Source organism: Harpia harpyja, chromosome 2, assembly GCF_026419915.1.
Source record: "Harpia harpyja isolate bHarHar1 chromosome 2, bHarHar1 primary haplotype, whole genome shotgun sequence".
Taxonomy (NCBI): domain Eukaryota; kingdom Metazoa; phylum Chordata; class Aves; order Accipitriformes; family Accipitridae; genus Harpia; species Harpia harpyja.
In genome coordinates this window covers 32,354,376-32,370,539 of record NC_068941.1, presented here as the reverse complement: position 1 = coordinate 32,370,539, position 16,164 = coordinate 32,354,376, and the positions used below count along the sequence as shown (strand labels likewise).

General features: G+C 36.3%; 1 protein-coding gene across 5 annotated transcripts in view; it reads right to left on the bottom strand.

Moving 5' to 3' along the window:
* Positions 1-16,164, bottom strand: part of TBCK (TBC1 domain containing kinase) — a 115,356-nt gene that overhangs the window by 57,293 nt on the left and 41,899 nt on the right. For all 5 annotated transcript variants that reach the window (XR_008233233.1, XM_052775011.1, XM_052775019.1 and 2 more), the window contains 9 exons: positions 15,520-15,619; positions 13,502-13,551; positions 13,008-13,137; positions 12,031-12,129; positions 10,673-10,735; positions 9,746-9,872; positions 9,136-9,186; positions 7,431-7,514; positions 2,801-2,886 (listed from right to left, as the gene is read on the bottom strand). Coding sequence is in view for 4 of the 5 variants with exons in the window: in XM_052775011.1 (XP_052630971.1) it covers positions 2,801-2,886; positions 7,431-7,514; positions 9,136-9,186; positions 9,746-9,872; positions 10,673-10,735; positions 12,031-12,129; positions 13,008-13,137; positions 13,502-13,551; positions 15,520-15,619 (790 nt within the window). In the remaining variant the exon portion in view is untranslated. The remainder of the gene's footprint in view (positions 1-2,800; positions 2,887-7,430; positions 7,515-9,135; positions 9,187-9,745; positions 9,873-10,672; positions 10,736-12,030; positions 12,130-13,007; positions 13,138-13,501; positions 13,552-15,519; positions 15,620-16,164) is intronic.

Sequence of the window (16,164 nt, the reverse complement as noted above, 5' to 3'; positions counted from 1 at the left end):
ATAAAGTACTTCAATTGCAGGATTTTTAATTCACAGTTAGATGAAGCCCTATTACTGACACCTGCACATTGCCAAAACCAAGCTAAGGTATCTACCTATGACAGCAGCTCCAGCACAAAGATATTAAGTAACTGCAGCCAGACTTTGTCATCTCTGTTAATGGCCAGCTGACAACTGTATCCAGCTTCCATAATTTGCAGCTGAAAGCTCTTTAGAATAATTTATGGCTATAGTTACCCTTTTAGTAATGTAGCACACTTCCTTATTTTTCTTCAGTTCAAAACGGCCTGTTGTTGATGTCAGAATTATTCGGTAAAATACAGAACATGTTATAAAACAATATATAGCATGGGGGAGATTATAAACTTTGGGAGAGTGAGCAAAGAACTGTAAGATTCACTGTATAAATCCCCCTATTTATATGTAAATCACATAGCCACAGCAATGTACTTAATCCAGGCACCACATCAACTAACAATATTCACAACTATTCAAGCTTCAGCAGTGTTCAATATTCCGAGAGCTACGTGACCCGAAGCAAATGAGAAGGGTGCCAGGAAACACAATCTTTCCTGCAGTGGAGCCCGCGTTTCAATGATGAAAGATTAATCAGGGTTTACTTTGATAGGATTAGTACTCAAGCACGAAACTCTGGTTCAGATCTCATTACTATAGTGCATATCCTTCACCTTGATGGAGCCTGTGCTGTCTTGTTACAGGTACAAAAATCACCTCTCTCACTAACCTACAAGGCAAAACAACTTTTACTTATTAAAAAAAAAAAAAAAAAAAAAAAGAGACAGATGATTATGTAAGGACAAGCTCTCTTCAGAGCTTAGTGTTAATTTTAGAACTAGCATTTGTATTCAATGCAAGGTTTTTTTTTTAAAAAAAAAAAACCAAAAACCTCTGTTCTGTAATTATTTATTACATTACCTAATCATCTCCAGACTGTAACACTTAAGAGACAAAGCTCACATTTGACTATGTGCTGTGGAATGACTAGCACAACACAAAAACTGAAATACAACAAAACAGGTGATTTTAAGCTACTCCATATGACTTGCACTTTGGAAGTTTTCAGTGGAGAATTATAACTGTATAAGCAGACACTAGGAGCTGCTGAAAGATCAGCTAACACCCAAGATGGGTTGCTACAAAACTCTCATGTAGATTAGTAGCAGAAATGGGGACCTGTAAGATGGTCAGGGAAATTACATCTCTACCTCTTCAGTGGGAACTGGTATCCTGGACAAAATACACAAAGGAATTGCTTTGGTCATCCACAGGCTTTAACAAATAAATATCAAGTGCATTTACATAGTGATGCTGCAAAATCGATTCTCCCTCAGGAACTTGAATGTTGCTGTTACACACACCCTTCATACCCCCAGATATTTAGCCTTTCTACAGATGAATGTTCTCCCTTCTCCCTACCTTCCCTTCATCTTCCTCCCACCTGCCCTCTTCAGATGTGTGTTATCAGCAATACACATTGCCTTCTCAAACACCTCTCTTTGTAATGCAATACACTGGCTTTCTCTTCTGCTCATTTCAATGCCTCAGTATCTTTTAAATTTGTACCACTCAAACAACATTATTATATTAAAAACACCTCTGCAAATGAAAGCATATATTTGTTTTTCCATTACCATCTTTGTAAACAATGATAATGAGTATCTGCCAGTCCCAAAGACACACAAATTCATCCAGGAATTGTATACAACAAATGACTTTCAGAGGCTTGGCCTTGCTACTTTGACTTAAAGCCTTTCCTAATAAGCATAAAGCTTTTCTGATAAAATAAGCTTTATATTACTTATAGAAGAAATGCATATGAATTTCTTATTTATGAAATTTATATTTCTACATCAACATCTCCTGACTTCAATTTCCTTCCACTTTGTTTCCATCTGTTCTTATGACCAACCTGTAATTATCAAATTTCTAAATGTCAAAAATATCATGATATACACTGTATCAATTAACAATGTTCTCTCTATAGCTTTGCCTAAATTTACTTTTTAGAAACATCAGCCATAAACTTCAATAATGCTATAGTAGGAAGACAAGCATTTTTACAGACTATTATCTCGGCTTTCTGGACTATACACGCCTCTCTAAACAAAAGAGGAAAGCTATTTACAGTGATAGCTAAAAGTGAAGCTCTAAGGAGGGCCTTGTTTTGCTTTTTCCAAAATAACCCTCCCTCTCTCCTATGTTTTGGCTGTGTTCTCAGTTTTCATTTTCCACCATCTTACAGACTTCTTCCAACGAAAGCATAAAACTTAGAAACAAGTTATGCACTTGTCCAATGTTTCTGACAGACTCCAACAAACGACTGCTAAGCATTTTCCAAGGTCTCACATATCTACAGATTCACCATCACTTGCAGGTTTTTTTTGTATTACTTGCAAATTGATGTCTTTTGTGTTAACCAATGGCATTTAATCAGTTTGCAGAAATTTTGCTATTAGTAATTTATGGCTATGTTAATTTTTGTGTATTAATCCACACTTTAAAAATAAAATTATATACATCTTTTAAGATGAATCTGTAAGTTATAATAACTGACTAGTAGTATTTTATTGTATTTACCATGGGAGAGACTGAGGTATGTAAAACAACAATCAAAACTTTACCATTTTATCAGCATACTTGGAAAGGTCCATTAATATGAAAGCTTCACTTATGTCAAACTGCTACTGAAACAGTCTGCAAAGGCATCTCAACCTAGTTACCCTCATTTTCCATTTTTTACTTCCTTTGAACAATACTTATAAGAACCCTTAGCACTTACATCTGGAATAAAACCAATTTCATTAAGGTGGTTACTCAGCTCTGGATCATGGAATGCAATCATCTGGGAAAACACCGTCAGGTATTCTGAAATGACAAGCATATTCAAGATCATTGTCAGAAACAGAAGCCACCACATACTGCTAGCTCACAATAGAGCTGTAGAAAAGGAAGAATTTTAATTTTTAAAATTTTTTTTTTTAAACCGACAATAAAACAGCAAGTGAATACCACTACTGTCCTCCTTGTCACCATTATATTCAATACAGAAGAAGAAATATTACATTTCTCTTTCTTAGTACTTCTCAATTTGGATTTTCAACAATCCAAATACTTAGTTCATACTTAGGTTATGATGTACGTTCGACATGCAAAGCTAGACTTTTCAGTATGAGTACGAGCCACAAGATATTGATGGAAGCAAATTAGAACAAGATCGTTCCAAGGATTTTTAAGACCCAAACTGTTTTAATGATACACAAAAGCTTATACTCTTTAAATTATATTCTGTGTGGTTTCTTTTCTACAAGTTAAATTCTGTAATCTAGAAGTTGAGGTTTTAAGACAATAGGGCTTTAAGGTTACCATTTCCATGATGAGTAACATCTTAATTTGTATTTTTTGGATCAGATAAGAAGAAATACTTATTGTAAAAGATAAAATTTATTACATCTTCAGCATAGCATATTAGGCTGACGGGTACAATTTAATTAAGTTGTCTAAATAACACTTGCTTTTAATTGGAAGAGAAGCAGACAGCAGAACACAGACACCGACAGTTTTCTCTCTCTGTTCTGCCCTTCTCCCAGTTTTGTCCACACTATCATATGCTTTGTTAGAAGGAAGATGAAGAGGCAATAACATTGCAGTTTTGTAACAGATGGCAATTCCTTTTCCTCCATGCTCCCCAGAAGAGAGTAATTAGGACCCCGACAGCTAGTTGAGGGGAGGAAGAGAGACAGAGAATGTGAACCCTGCTCCCAGATCAGAACATGCTGACATCTCAATGCTCCACAGACTACTGTCCCCAAATATAAGCCCCCAAACACCAAGTCCACACAGCTCCACAAACCAGCCATCTAGAGTTGTGACTGCTTCCTTTAAAGTCTATTGTAAGGATTAGATGCCTACTACTGTCTCTCTTGAGAACAGCAAATAACTCCCTATTACTCAGTTTGTCTTCTGAAGTGGCAAAATTAAATTCCAACTCCACTGCTAAGAAGCACAGAAGTGGCTCTGCTGGGATAATTCCACATACAGACACCTTTATTTAAGAATAGAAGTAGGTCTAAACATTCAGTTGTTTATAGACTCCTATCTTACTTAAATCTTGATTACCTGCACTCAAGTCAACTCCTCTCAGGTTAAGCCAGCAAGTTAAGAACAGTGACTCTGTAAAATAATTCTGTTTGGACAACAAATTTTAAAAGCTGATTCTGCCTCGGGAAGACTGATAAACAATGCTCTTACTGTAAGAACACAAGGGAAACAAGCCACAGTCCTACTGCAAATTATACTTGAAAGGATGCCTAATTCTCCAAGGTAAGTTGCAATAAAAATTAAGACCTCTTGAGTCGACTCCAGAATTTCACAACTTCTGCTTCAAGCTGCAAAGACAAAGCCACAGCACACTAAACCTCTTAGGTGGTTTCTGATATCTTAGGAGTGCCAGCCTCTCTCCTCTGATACTGCATCTCTATTATGCCATAGATGCCCTGGCAGCAGTCAGCTGGGGAGTTAAGTAGGTAAACAGACCTGTGCTGAGTTTTGTGTCACCAAGGCCAGACTGCTTTGGAGCTATTCACACATCTCATGTTTTCTCAGTTTCAAGTCAAAGTTACTCTTGCATTCTTGCATGTATTCACACGCATACAAGTTAAGGAGATATCTGAATCCATGCCTTAAATTCATACCACACTACATGATAGTAATTTAAAAAAAGTGCATCTCTAAGGTGCATCTTACATCAGTTTTATTTCACAAAACAGCCAGTAATCACAAGTCAGGTATAGCAAACCAGTAATCCTACACATTCAGCTGTATGCTGATGAAAACAATTTCACAATTAGCTTCCCTGAAGCACATTTATTTTAAAATTGAATACTCGTGCCCATGATGGTTCTCTACAGATATACTACCGGCTGATAAATACCATCTTTATTTGACTAGCCAGTCTCATGAAATGTAATTATTGTGTGGGATTACATGGTTAATTAAGGGTCTATTGAAAACACACAAATCTTTTAAAAAATGTATCGCTTAGGTCCAGCCAATTGCTGTTGGTTGGAATTTTATTATATGAAGTTTTGTTTTACACAATTGGGCATTCCATACCCAAACCCCTTTAACTGCTCTTGCTTCCTGCTTCATTTAAGGAAATACCTTTGATATGATTAGAAAAAACATGTATCTTCATTGTAAAGGACAAGCTCAGAAATGAGGTATGTTGAACTCTGCGGTTCAAAAGATTCCTTCTGTCCAACCCTACATGGAACACATAAAGAAGCTAAGAAGCTAAATTTGCAGTAGGCATTTAAATGACACATTCTTAGCACTTTCTTCCAACCCCATAATGCAGGGAAATTACACAGAATTTTCCTTTAAAACTGTATTTACACGTTGGTGTTTGACATACGACCCTAGAAAGGATTAAATCAGAATACTGAAAGAATCCTAAAAGGTCCAGTATCCCCGAGTCCTTGATGATGCCAGATGTTGCACAGGAACTCAGAAACGCCTACACTACTTTGGTTCACAGAATCCTACTGACCTGTATTTCTAACTTTGGCTGATACCTATTTTTGTATAGCCCCTCAGGAATAACATCAGGGAACTCTAGAGAGCACAAGTATTATTTTATGGAAGAGTATACCCCCTTGAGAAAAGTCTTTGTAAAGCTATCAATCTTGAAGTCTAAAGCAGTTGTCTCCACAGGACCATCTGATATAATACACTTACTCTTTTCATCTTTAGACCTTTACTGCCCCTTTTTTCCAGCAAGCACTCTTTCTTTACAGACAAAAGGATGCAAACAAGTTCTCTTGAATAGTTTTTCCAAACTATTATTTTACATATTCAGTTCATAACATCTCTTACCCATTGTCTTTTATAAGTAAACTCTCCTAATCACTGCGTTCTCTCCTTATGGTAGCTCTCTCCCTATTATCCAATATGTAACTGCTTTTATGTCTAATTATTTTTTGTTGATCAGTTCTTAATTTCCTTTCATTGTTTGAAGACAAAAAACGACAGACATGGTTTCTAAGTTGAGGAGTTTCACAAGTTATATACAAAAGAATTTCTTTAAAAGAAATACAAGGACAGCAAGCCATGCTGAAACCCAGTATTCAATAAACACTCATAACTGCTTGCAGTTAAAAACATTCATTACCACCTGTTTGTTTGTTTTTTTTTAAACTACTGATGGCTTTTCAAACAGCTGCTTTTGGTTTTTAAAAACTCTTGGCAAGACAATTTATCTTTCCAACACAGACTGTGCCAAGGTGGCTTTCTAGGTCTAGACAATTCCTTCTTCATGTTTCCATGAAATTTACAATTAATTTTCAAGTAGAATAGACATTTACCTCCTAGCTATTGTTTTAATTTCTTTGAGTTACCTATATAGTTGTTGAAGACTGAACAATGGAATGTTATTCCTCAGGGTTCTCCAACTCCTGTCCTGTATTGAATGACATTATCTTCTGTTTAGTAAGAAATTCCCCTCAAATCCCTAACTCTCTGAATACCGTAAGTTCCATTTTTTGAGAAGTCCCTAGTTTGTACTGTTCCTCTTCGTTTTCCCTCATTGTCAAAACAGCTCCTGTAACAGTATGATTTTGATCACCTGAAGGGTAGGTCTTTACAATCTAACACTGGAAAGACTATTTCCTCATTTTACAACTTTGCATGATCAACTGACTCTTACCTTGGATATTACACAGAACATTTTTGGGGGAGGGGGGGTTTGTGTGTCCTGGGTTCAGCTGGGGTAGAGTTAATTTTCACAAGAAGCTGGGAGGGGACACAGCCAGGACAGCTGACTCAAACTAGCCAAGGGGATATTTGATACCATATGACATCATGCTCAGTATATAACTAGGGCAGCTGCTCAGGGGGTAGGAGGGAATGCAGCTCAGGAATGGGCTGGGCATCAGGTGCCAGGTGGTGAGCAATTGCATTGTGCATCACTCACTTCATATATTCTTTTATTGGTATTGTTGTTGTTATTATTTCTTCTCTCCTTGTGTCCTATTAAACTGTCCTTACCTCAACCTATGAGTTTTTACCTTTTTTAATTCCTATTCTCCTCCCCATCCCACCAGGGGTGGGGGAGGAGTGAGCAAGCATCCATGTGGTGCTTAGTTACTGGCTGGGCCTAAACCACGACATTGTGTGCAGTTGGGTTTTTTCTCCTGCCTGAATCTTTACCCACTTATTTTGTTCCTACTTTTCTTGCACAGCTGTTGTTCTTATTTATCTAAAACAAAGCTTTGGAAAGAAATAGATGTGTATTTCTACAGTATGATTCCAACTGTATTCCAATTTTACCAACACTTGAAAAAGTATATTTATATATCCAGAAATAATTCTACTTCTCTTAGGACTACAAAAAAATAAAGTGACTTACTTACCTTGAATAACATGAGAATTATCCTTCAGAAAGAAGTTATACAAATACTTGGGGATAAAAGCAGACATGCAGGCATATGCCAGAGCTGAAAAAATAAAAAAAAAATAGATGCAACTACAGTGGTAAAAACATAAGTACACCTAAAAATGTTCATTAATAAGCAAATAATAAGCATAAATACTTAAATCAATCTGTACACAAAAATTATTGTAGAACACATAAAAAGGGCACGTTCCTTATTAAAGAATTTTAAAAGCTCCTAAAAAAAGTCTCCTTCTGTCACTGAGTAATCAATATAAAGCTGGCTGGACCTGATCTGCTCCCAGTTTATTTCCATACTTCTCAGTGACAAAGAAATGAGATGATGTTTGGAAAGCCATGGTGATGTTTGTGTCAAAAAGTGAAAGTCCCTGGATGAATACAATTTTAGAAGACAATTTCAGACTACTGCATTATTGTAGTCTTCTGGGTTTTCTTCTATAGAACTTACATCCAGTTTATGCCCCATTAGACTTGCATTTTGTCTCTTACTTCAGCTCAGAGACTAAAGATGATAGAATTCAGAAGAAAAAAAAAGAGTGGAATATAATTAAAAATACTGTCAAAAAGATGGACAAAAACATCTTAAATTTCTCAATGGCTCCTCATATACATACCAATTATAGATTAGAGGGTAAAAACTCAAGTGTTTATCCCCTTGATTAATTCCTGGGAACTTGGCTGAGAGACAATGTATTGTCATACAATTCTTAGCCATGGTGCTAGATCACAGATATAAAAAAGAAATACGGGTTTGTCGTAAATTGTGCAAAGACAATAAATATAATTTTGGAAGTTTCTTAGCAAAACATCAGATTTATAGCAAATATGACATAGGATCATGTTTTAAATGAATTCTGTGTTAGAACTTTTCTAGCGTTGAAACCAATTTTTAAATATCCAAGCCAAATGCGTCCAATTAAGTTCATAAACCAGCAGAAAAACTTTACATAATTCACTACTATTATATTTTGCTTCAATGGGAAGGAAACCATGCTCTACAATCAAACTGTATAGGAACATGTCCAAGAGCAAGAAAAATCTGTTGAAATATTTAAATTAGTATGCACAGTAGGCATAATAGGAGTCATTGTCCTAAGAAACTAGTTTTCCCCGGTACAGACCTTATAAAAAGAAAGCCAGATGCAAGAGAATAGAAGATTGGACTAGACCTATTCTTAACAAATCACATTCTCAGAAGATAAGGGACACATATCCAAAGCTGGTCTGATAAGCTTTCAGGCATTTAAAAACACCATCAGCTTTTCTGAATAAAGCTAGTCTGACAGGTTAACAGCTAGGTTAACAAATAATGCATTCACATTAAACAAGGTGGAACTACAGCTTCACTGAAAAAGACAAGCACTAGAGAAGCATTTCTTGCTTTTCTATAATCAAGACGATTTGTGCTTTTTCTTATATATTCATTATATAAGCAATAAACACAGGGTTTGAATCCCTGCTTGAAGAACAGTACAACACATATGCTTTTCAAAACCCAACCATTTCTTTTGACTTGTGGCAAAAAGAGCTTCAAAATTCCTTTGTAGCTACAGAAAGTTTCCATCCAGTGCAAAAGCACCCAGTGGGTGCACACATCTGTCTACTATTAGATACAGATGACAGACTGTGCTTCCCCTTCAACCCCAGCAGAAAAAGGTACTCACCTTCATTGTTAAAATTCAAGTACAGAAATGGTGCACAAAGAGAGTCAAGACCTAAAGAGAGAAAAGCCATGAATGGCATAAAGAGCTCATTTATTGTAATGCACAACATAAATTCATTAATCATGAAAATTTGCATACTTGATACTGATTATAATTCTGCAATGTCAGGCTTCACATGTAATGCTGAGAACCACTGTGAGATCAGTGCATGAAAACAGAGAAGATTTCAAATTACTGAACTATAATGCTGAATTGATTATTGTGCCAAGGATTCCAAGAAATGCAATTTACCATCCCAAGAACTCTCTCAGTAACTTCTGCAGTTTTACCTTGGAACTGAACATACTATTTTTTTTTTTTTAAAATAAAGTGACTGAAACTTAAGGAAAGTAAGTATATAAGAAAGAGTAGAGCAATTTTGCATTACAAATTAAATATAAATCATTAGGAGCTAAATTTGCAATTACATACAGATTCATTCTTCAAAAGAAATAGAAATGAAAGCACTCAAAAAAAATGCTTACATTATTGGTGAGGGGAAGTGGGGAAGGTAATTTTAAGTCAGCCGTAGCTTTCCAGTTATCTGGCCTTGCCAACTAGTCAAACTCACCTTGCCAGTACACCAAATCAGGATGGGAAACAACCCAGGCCTTCAGTACACGTCTAAACTTTGCATGACCCTCTGGCGATGACAGCAATTCATCATACTGATGGCAACGAGGAATATCAACTTCAATCTGCACCACAGCCAAGCATATAATACAAAGAGAAGTCAAAGTAAGTGTGGTAGCACTACAGCAATTTTGCAACACTAGCAGTGGAAGTCAGGCAAAGAATGTAGGTCAGACCACCATCATAAACACAATCTGCTTCCTCCATCACTTGAAACCAAAACTTAAAGGGAACAAGGAACTATAGCCACCCTGTCCAAGGTTAAAAATAGAGATTTTTTTCTTTTTCCAGATTCATATTTTTAAAAGGGTTCTAACCCTTGAAAAAGACAGCAAATTACAGTTTTAGTTTTTTTCTGATCCAAATTTGGACTCATTTCAGGTGCTAATATCACTTTGCTCTAAAGGATAATCAAATCAGAGTTCTCAGAACGCTGTACCCAATTTGATGGAAAATATTTCTTCACCCAGCCGAAAGGAACAGCTGTTGCTTGTGATGTCTTTTTATGTCTGGCAAGACTTCTTGGAGAACCAAATTGCTCAAGAACCCATTTCTGTGAAGCGCAGCTCACCTTACAGAATCTCAGGGTATTCAGCACTATCTGGTACAAGGTCCAACAGGTACAACAAACATTTGATAAAAACAGGACTTTTAACAATACATCAGTAATATTGTTCACTACATTCTGCTGCTGCTACAGAAACAGTGATTCTGAAGTAGAAGAGGATTTCACTTTCTGCATGTTATGGGGAACCCTTTTAGTATTATCAGCCACATCTGGTGTAATAGGCAAATGACTGCGACTGGTGGGAAATATCTTTGCATTACTTCAAGTGACAATATTTGGTAACACTGGAAGACTTACTTGTCTGTCTGTAGGAATCGGTGTGTCTTTATCAATGGCATCATATTTTGCTTGTATGGCACCCTAAATGTGGAAGAAGAATACTTGAATTTAGAAAGCCCTTACTAACATAAATGCATATTACAATGTACACACCAATATACAGAATGTGACTGTTTTTGTTAGGTGCTTTAGTTAGCAACTTTTTTTTCCTGAAAAAAATTCCCCAAAGTACAGACAATTCTGACAGCTGAATTTTAACAAAACCATCTTTATTCTGTTATGATTCAGGACATATAGACCATTCTGTGACCTCCTCAGTACAATCTTCAGTGATTTTCAGTTGTTTATGCAGGAAGCTATGTACTTGATACAGTTTTCCATTTTCAAGTTATGATATGCTCTCAATTTAAATTCAGTGCTTACCTCAGCCACTGGCAAATGGCTTTCAGCATTATCTCTGTAAAGACACTGAATTCAGCTGCCTGTTAATTAATATTGGTGTTACCAATATATACTACTCTTAAGTAGCCTGTCCTTGCATGAATCCCAAGACAGGCAGGCTAACAAGTCCATCTTAATGTTATGGGACAGGGAAACACTACCTGCATTGTAAGCAGATAAAGCATGAGAACTGACTCATCTCCCAAGACCCAGGCTACAACCCTGACTATTAGTTGTTCTTTAAACTTTACAGCTTTTTTCTTGGTCATATTATATCATACTCAGCAGATCACATCCTAAGCTAAGTATCCTAAATAACCTGGGATGTGTTATCTATAAGAACCTCTTTGCTGCACTACTGCAGATTGCAAGCAGGGTAGATGCAAAAGCTGGATAGTCAAGCAGTCTCTGTGAGGAGTCCTTATTTCTTTCTAGTCCTTTGTCCAAAAGGGTTACATTTAATTTATTTATTCTCCAGTCTTTGGAGGAAGTGCATTGATTGGTAGGTGAGAAAAATACATTCGATATGTTTCATCCTGTTTTGCCCAACTACTGGTGACTGAAGCAGGATTCTAACTGCATGTCAAAAAATAATCAAAATCAAAACAAAAAACCCCCCAGTTAACTACCTATTGTATTTAAACAATCTAGAAAAATTATGCTGTATGGGTAGTATTTTTCCATCCCATAATCAAAATTAAGAGCAGTCAAGTTTACATACATTCTCTGAAATCAAATAATATTGGAGACAAGAAGCATGTTTGTCTGAACATTCTTTGTTCACACAATTTCATGACTCATTTTGTTTGAAAGACCAGTAATTCTACTTGCCAAATCTTCAAATCCATTCCAGCTTACCTGTCAATCCCATTCCTATCCCACTCCCTCCCCAGTCAATACTGGACCTTCTGCAAATGCCCTCCCACTGCCCTTACCTCAACACCCAGCAGGGCAGCCCAGGTTATGCCTCTCAGAAGAGGAGGGATGTCAACCCTGGCTTCTTTCCAAATTTGGTTTTTCTTATATGGATAGGCCTTCAAAGAGAAGAGATTAACAGCAAAAAATGTTACCATGTAACTGAAACAATTCAAATCCCAGTCCTGGGAGGGTCTTTCCCCCAAAGGACAAATGCTGTCAGCCTGAACAATGAATGCAAGTTTTACAAGTAAATTTCATTCCTAACTGGAAGGCCTGGATGGAGGAATACTATTTGATTTTAAAATACCCACTTTTTCTCATAAATGTATTCATGTGCTTTGGTATACACTGGATATATAAATTTACTAAACCAAATTTTAGTTAAAAGCTTTTTCTTCATTAAATGCTTCTTTTCATACTATCCATCCAACTTTGTTTTATTAAACATTTCTAGTTTATGCCTTCCTAAGTAGCATACTTGATAATGCGCATCAGCTCTTTCTCATTCTTAAACAAGAATCCATCTCTCTGCATATATGTAAATTAGGGACTGGTGTCGTGTGTCCCCGTCCCCCCCCCCCCAGTATAAACCCTGTATTTCTAACATGGCACTGTCACAGTAAAATGGTATTGTTTTCAAGTACCTTACTGCTTGGAAATGCAGAAGTGTTACAGGCATATTTATACCTACAATAGCTTAGTCTGTTATGAAATAAAGGATGCAGAAGTATTTTCTTCAGTAAATAACAGGTATTAGCAACAGCTCTATTTTCATGTGCATACTTTAAAATATACTTTTATATTCATCACTACTGAAACGACCTATTTCTTATATTTTTATTTTCAAATCTTCTTATACTTCTGTAGGGTTTTCTTCCCCCTTTCCCACTATGGTCTCTTGTATCTCTGCTTCCTTTTTCAACTACTTGGTGCTTTAAAAATCCTCTAATTAACAGACCAAATCCAATTATCCAACATCAGAAAGATTCCATACCTTCAACAGCCTGTCAAACAGGACAATTCTATTTAGCTGGTACTCTGTGTCCCTCTCCCGGATGATCAGAGGAAGACTAGCAGCTGCAGACAGCTCATTACTACTATTCGAATGAGGTAAAGTTGACTGGCTGAAAAGAGAGTTAGGATAGTAGCAGTGAACAGCAAGAAATACAAATAATTGTGAAAAAAATGAATATCCTGTGATGTATTTCTGAGTCAGAAACAAGTATAAATGGATAATTTTGAATATTCAGCACAAAGAGTTGATTTCCAGAACAGAGAAACAGGCTAGGATCCTCAGTTTGGTATCAGGGCCCTGAGTCCACCAGTGCAGAGTGCTTATCAACTCTCATTGACTTTAAGAGCTAAACAAGGACACGTTAGGTTTGCTTTTGGAAGACAGTTGTGTCTAGCTCTGCAGTGTGCCACTCAAATAAAACTAATAACTCAAAATTCAGTCCCTTCTATGTACAAACTTACACACACACTTACTCATCTTCAAGCAATGGATAAAATGCTTCCCCACCAACATCTTTCAGTCTCTGAAATGAAGAATAAAAATAATTATCAGAATACTGCTCAGAATTCAAGTGGAAATATTTAGCAGAATACAAAAACTATTAATTAGCAATTCATTTGCCAAATTTAGAAGCTTGCCTTGAGATCTAAGCATTAGCTCAGTCCTCCATCAGCAAAGAAACATACACCCTTTAATGCTAAAAACTTTTGCTAATACAGGCTTTTTGAGTTGATGAATGTTCTTCTGCCTGAAGATAACACTCATTCATAAAACCTATTTCCACACAAAAATAGCTTCTATGGGCCATGGATTAATAGATCAATAGTATTACATAGTTTTTTTTCTTTTCCTCATTTTTCTACATGGAGTTCCTATCCAAGTAGCTGCAAAGCAACTGCACAACTTGGTTTTATATTTTTAATCAGTTCAAGAGTTATGCAAATTTGAGTTCCTTTTAGTAGCTGCATCTGAAAGCTGCACAGAAATACAGACACTTTCTGGCAAGGTGACAGACAAGCATGCCTGGACTTTTGCCTGAAGTTTTCAGACACCTTTGGTGCATCGTGATTAATGTTTAATACCTTCCTCCCTGCAGTGCTCTGTTTTGCAGTTCAATCCCTAACTTAAAGGCATACAGCATACAGTCTGTTCCTCCTGGGATTGGAAGAACAGTTCATTCTCAGTTCATTCAGTACTGATCCTCTTTTGATTATAAGCATCATGCTCTGCTCCATAAAAGGTGTTTGAAGAATTGCATAAGTTCAAAAATTTATTTCAACTAACATTGCAAGGTTCGGGCTTGTATCTTCCTCAAAATGAAACTTCAGTATATAACTTATTTGCTGCTGTATTTATAGAAGTAGGTAGCAATATCCAAAATCATAGATTAAAAAGCTTTTAAAAAAGCCTTAAAAAGTAACCTTTTGTAGGAACAACAGTAGGAGCTGCAGTGTGTACTACTTTTAAAATAGTCGTTGTATATTCTTAACCTCCCCACTGCTCCCCAAACCCCACCAACCAAGCAAACAAAATAACCCAGTTCTTTGATCTGTTTTCATACATTTGTGTGAAGTAATGCAAAGCTCTTCTGAAGAAATATGTTTACACAGTATTTGCCACATTGCCCCCAAAAGTACGGTAATGGTGGCAGAGATCAAGACTTCAGGAGTCACCTTCCTTTCTGTATTAACCCTTATAATCATATGGAAAGGTATTTTTATAAAGACTGTGACAGTATTACATTTGCTACTATAAAAAGCAAGCTGCAAACAGTGCAGCACAAATTTCTAATTCTACAGCAATAAAGCTCTACATATGTAAAGACATGTGAACAATTAAAACATTTCAGTGATACATGCAGTAAATCTTGTAACTGATCATTACATCAGGGAAAATTATGAGTTATCATATGCTGATTTTTCCACTGAAGATGAAAGAAAACTGCATTACTGCATGTTGGCAAAATGCTTTGAAGTGATCTTTTGAACTAGTTGTTTAATAGCTATACATTCCAAAGATTAGTAATTAACTACTGGAAACTTGGTATCCAATGTTAGGTATAAAGCCTTTAAGGATCTGCAACTGAATTGAGTTGATCTTTCTTTTGAATAATGTGAGCCACCTACAGACAGGAATTAAAGAATGCAAGAAAACACTCACTGTCCAATTAGTTTAGCAATCGTGGAGAATATCAGGTACTACAGAACTATTTGGGCTACACCAGAACAAAGCAGGTAACAAAAATCAGGAAGGGGAGGGACACAGGAAGGGTATGGAGGGACAGAAGATAAATTAAGTTTAATAAGCTTTTGCAGACAAAGCAATTTAATAGCATAAATCAGAATCTGACTCGGATGCCAAGAAGTGTTCTCTTGGAATTAGTAACACTGACATTTGTAGGAACAGCAGTAGGAGCTGCTGTTCCATATTCCCTTTAAACAAATATTTCTGCAGGAAAGACATAGGAACAAGTGCACAATATTCTTCTTACGTTTCGGAGCTGGCACAGAGACAAAGTCACAGTTGTGTCATCTAGGAGGGAACTTCTATCTCGTCCTTGCCCAAAGCTCTCACCATCTTCTAACAAAAAGCTTCAAAAGGGAGGTGGAAAAAAAAAAAAAAATCGGGTCATTTTATAACATAAGACTTGAGTTAGAAAAAATAGAAAATTCTTACATCAATCAGTTTCGTCTTTAAAACAAAATACTAGCTCTGAGAAGTATACTGTATTGACTCTGCATGGCATGAAACCTGCTATCAAGGGAATGTACAATCACCTTAAATTATTCAAACAGTTTTTGCTGTAAAAAGGCACATTTCAGGTTTTCTGTAACTTTGGTTTGCACACAAAGGAAGAGTAATGAGATATGGGATTAATATTATCTTTTATTCCTTGACCTGGCACAGAGCAGGACTGCCATTTATTGTGAAAAGCAAAAATAAAACATTATTGTCATATGTAAGCCATTTCCCACCATGACAAAAAACAAGCAAAAGTATGACCCACACCTTTTCTGTTGCAGTCCATCTAAGGATACAAATACATCAAAGAAAGGGTATACACAAATTGTCTATTTATTGTTAAAATGTTAATATTGTTAAAGCAGACAACATGAAACTGATTTCCAGAAATTAA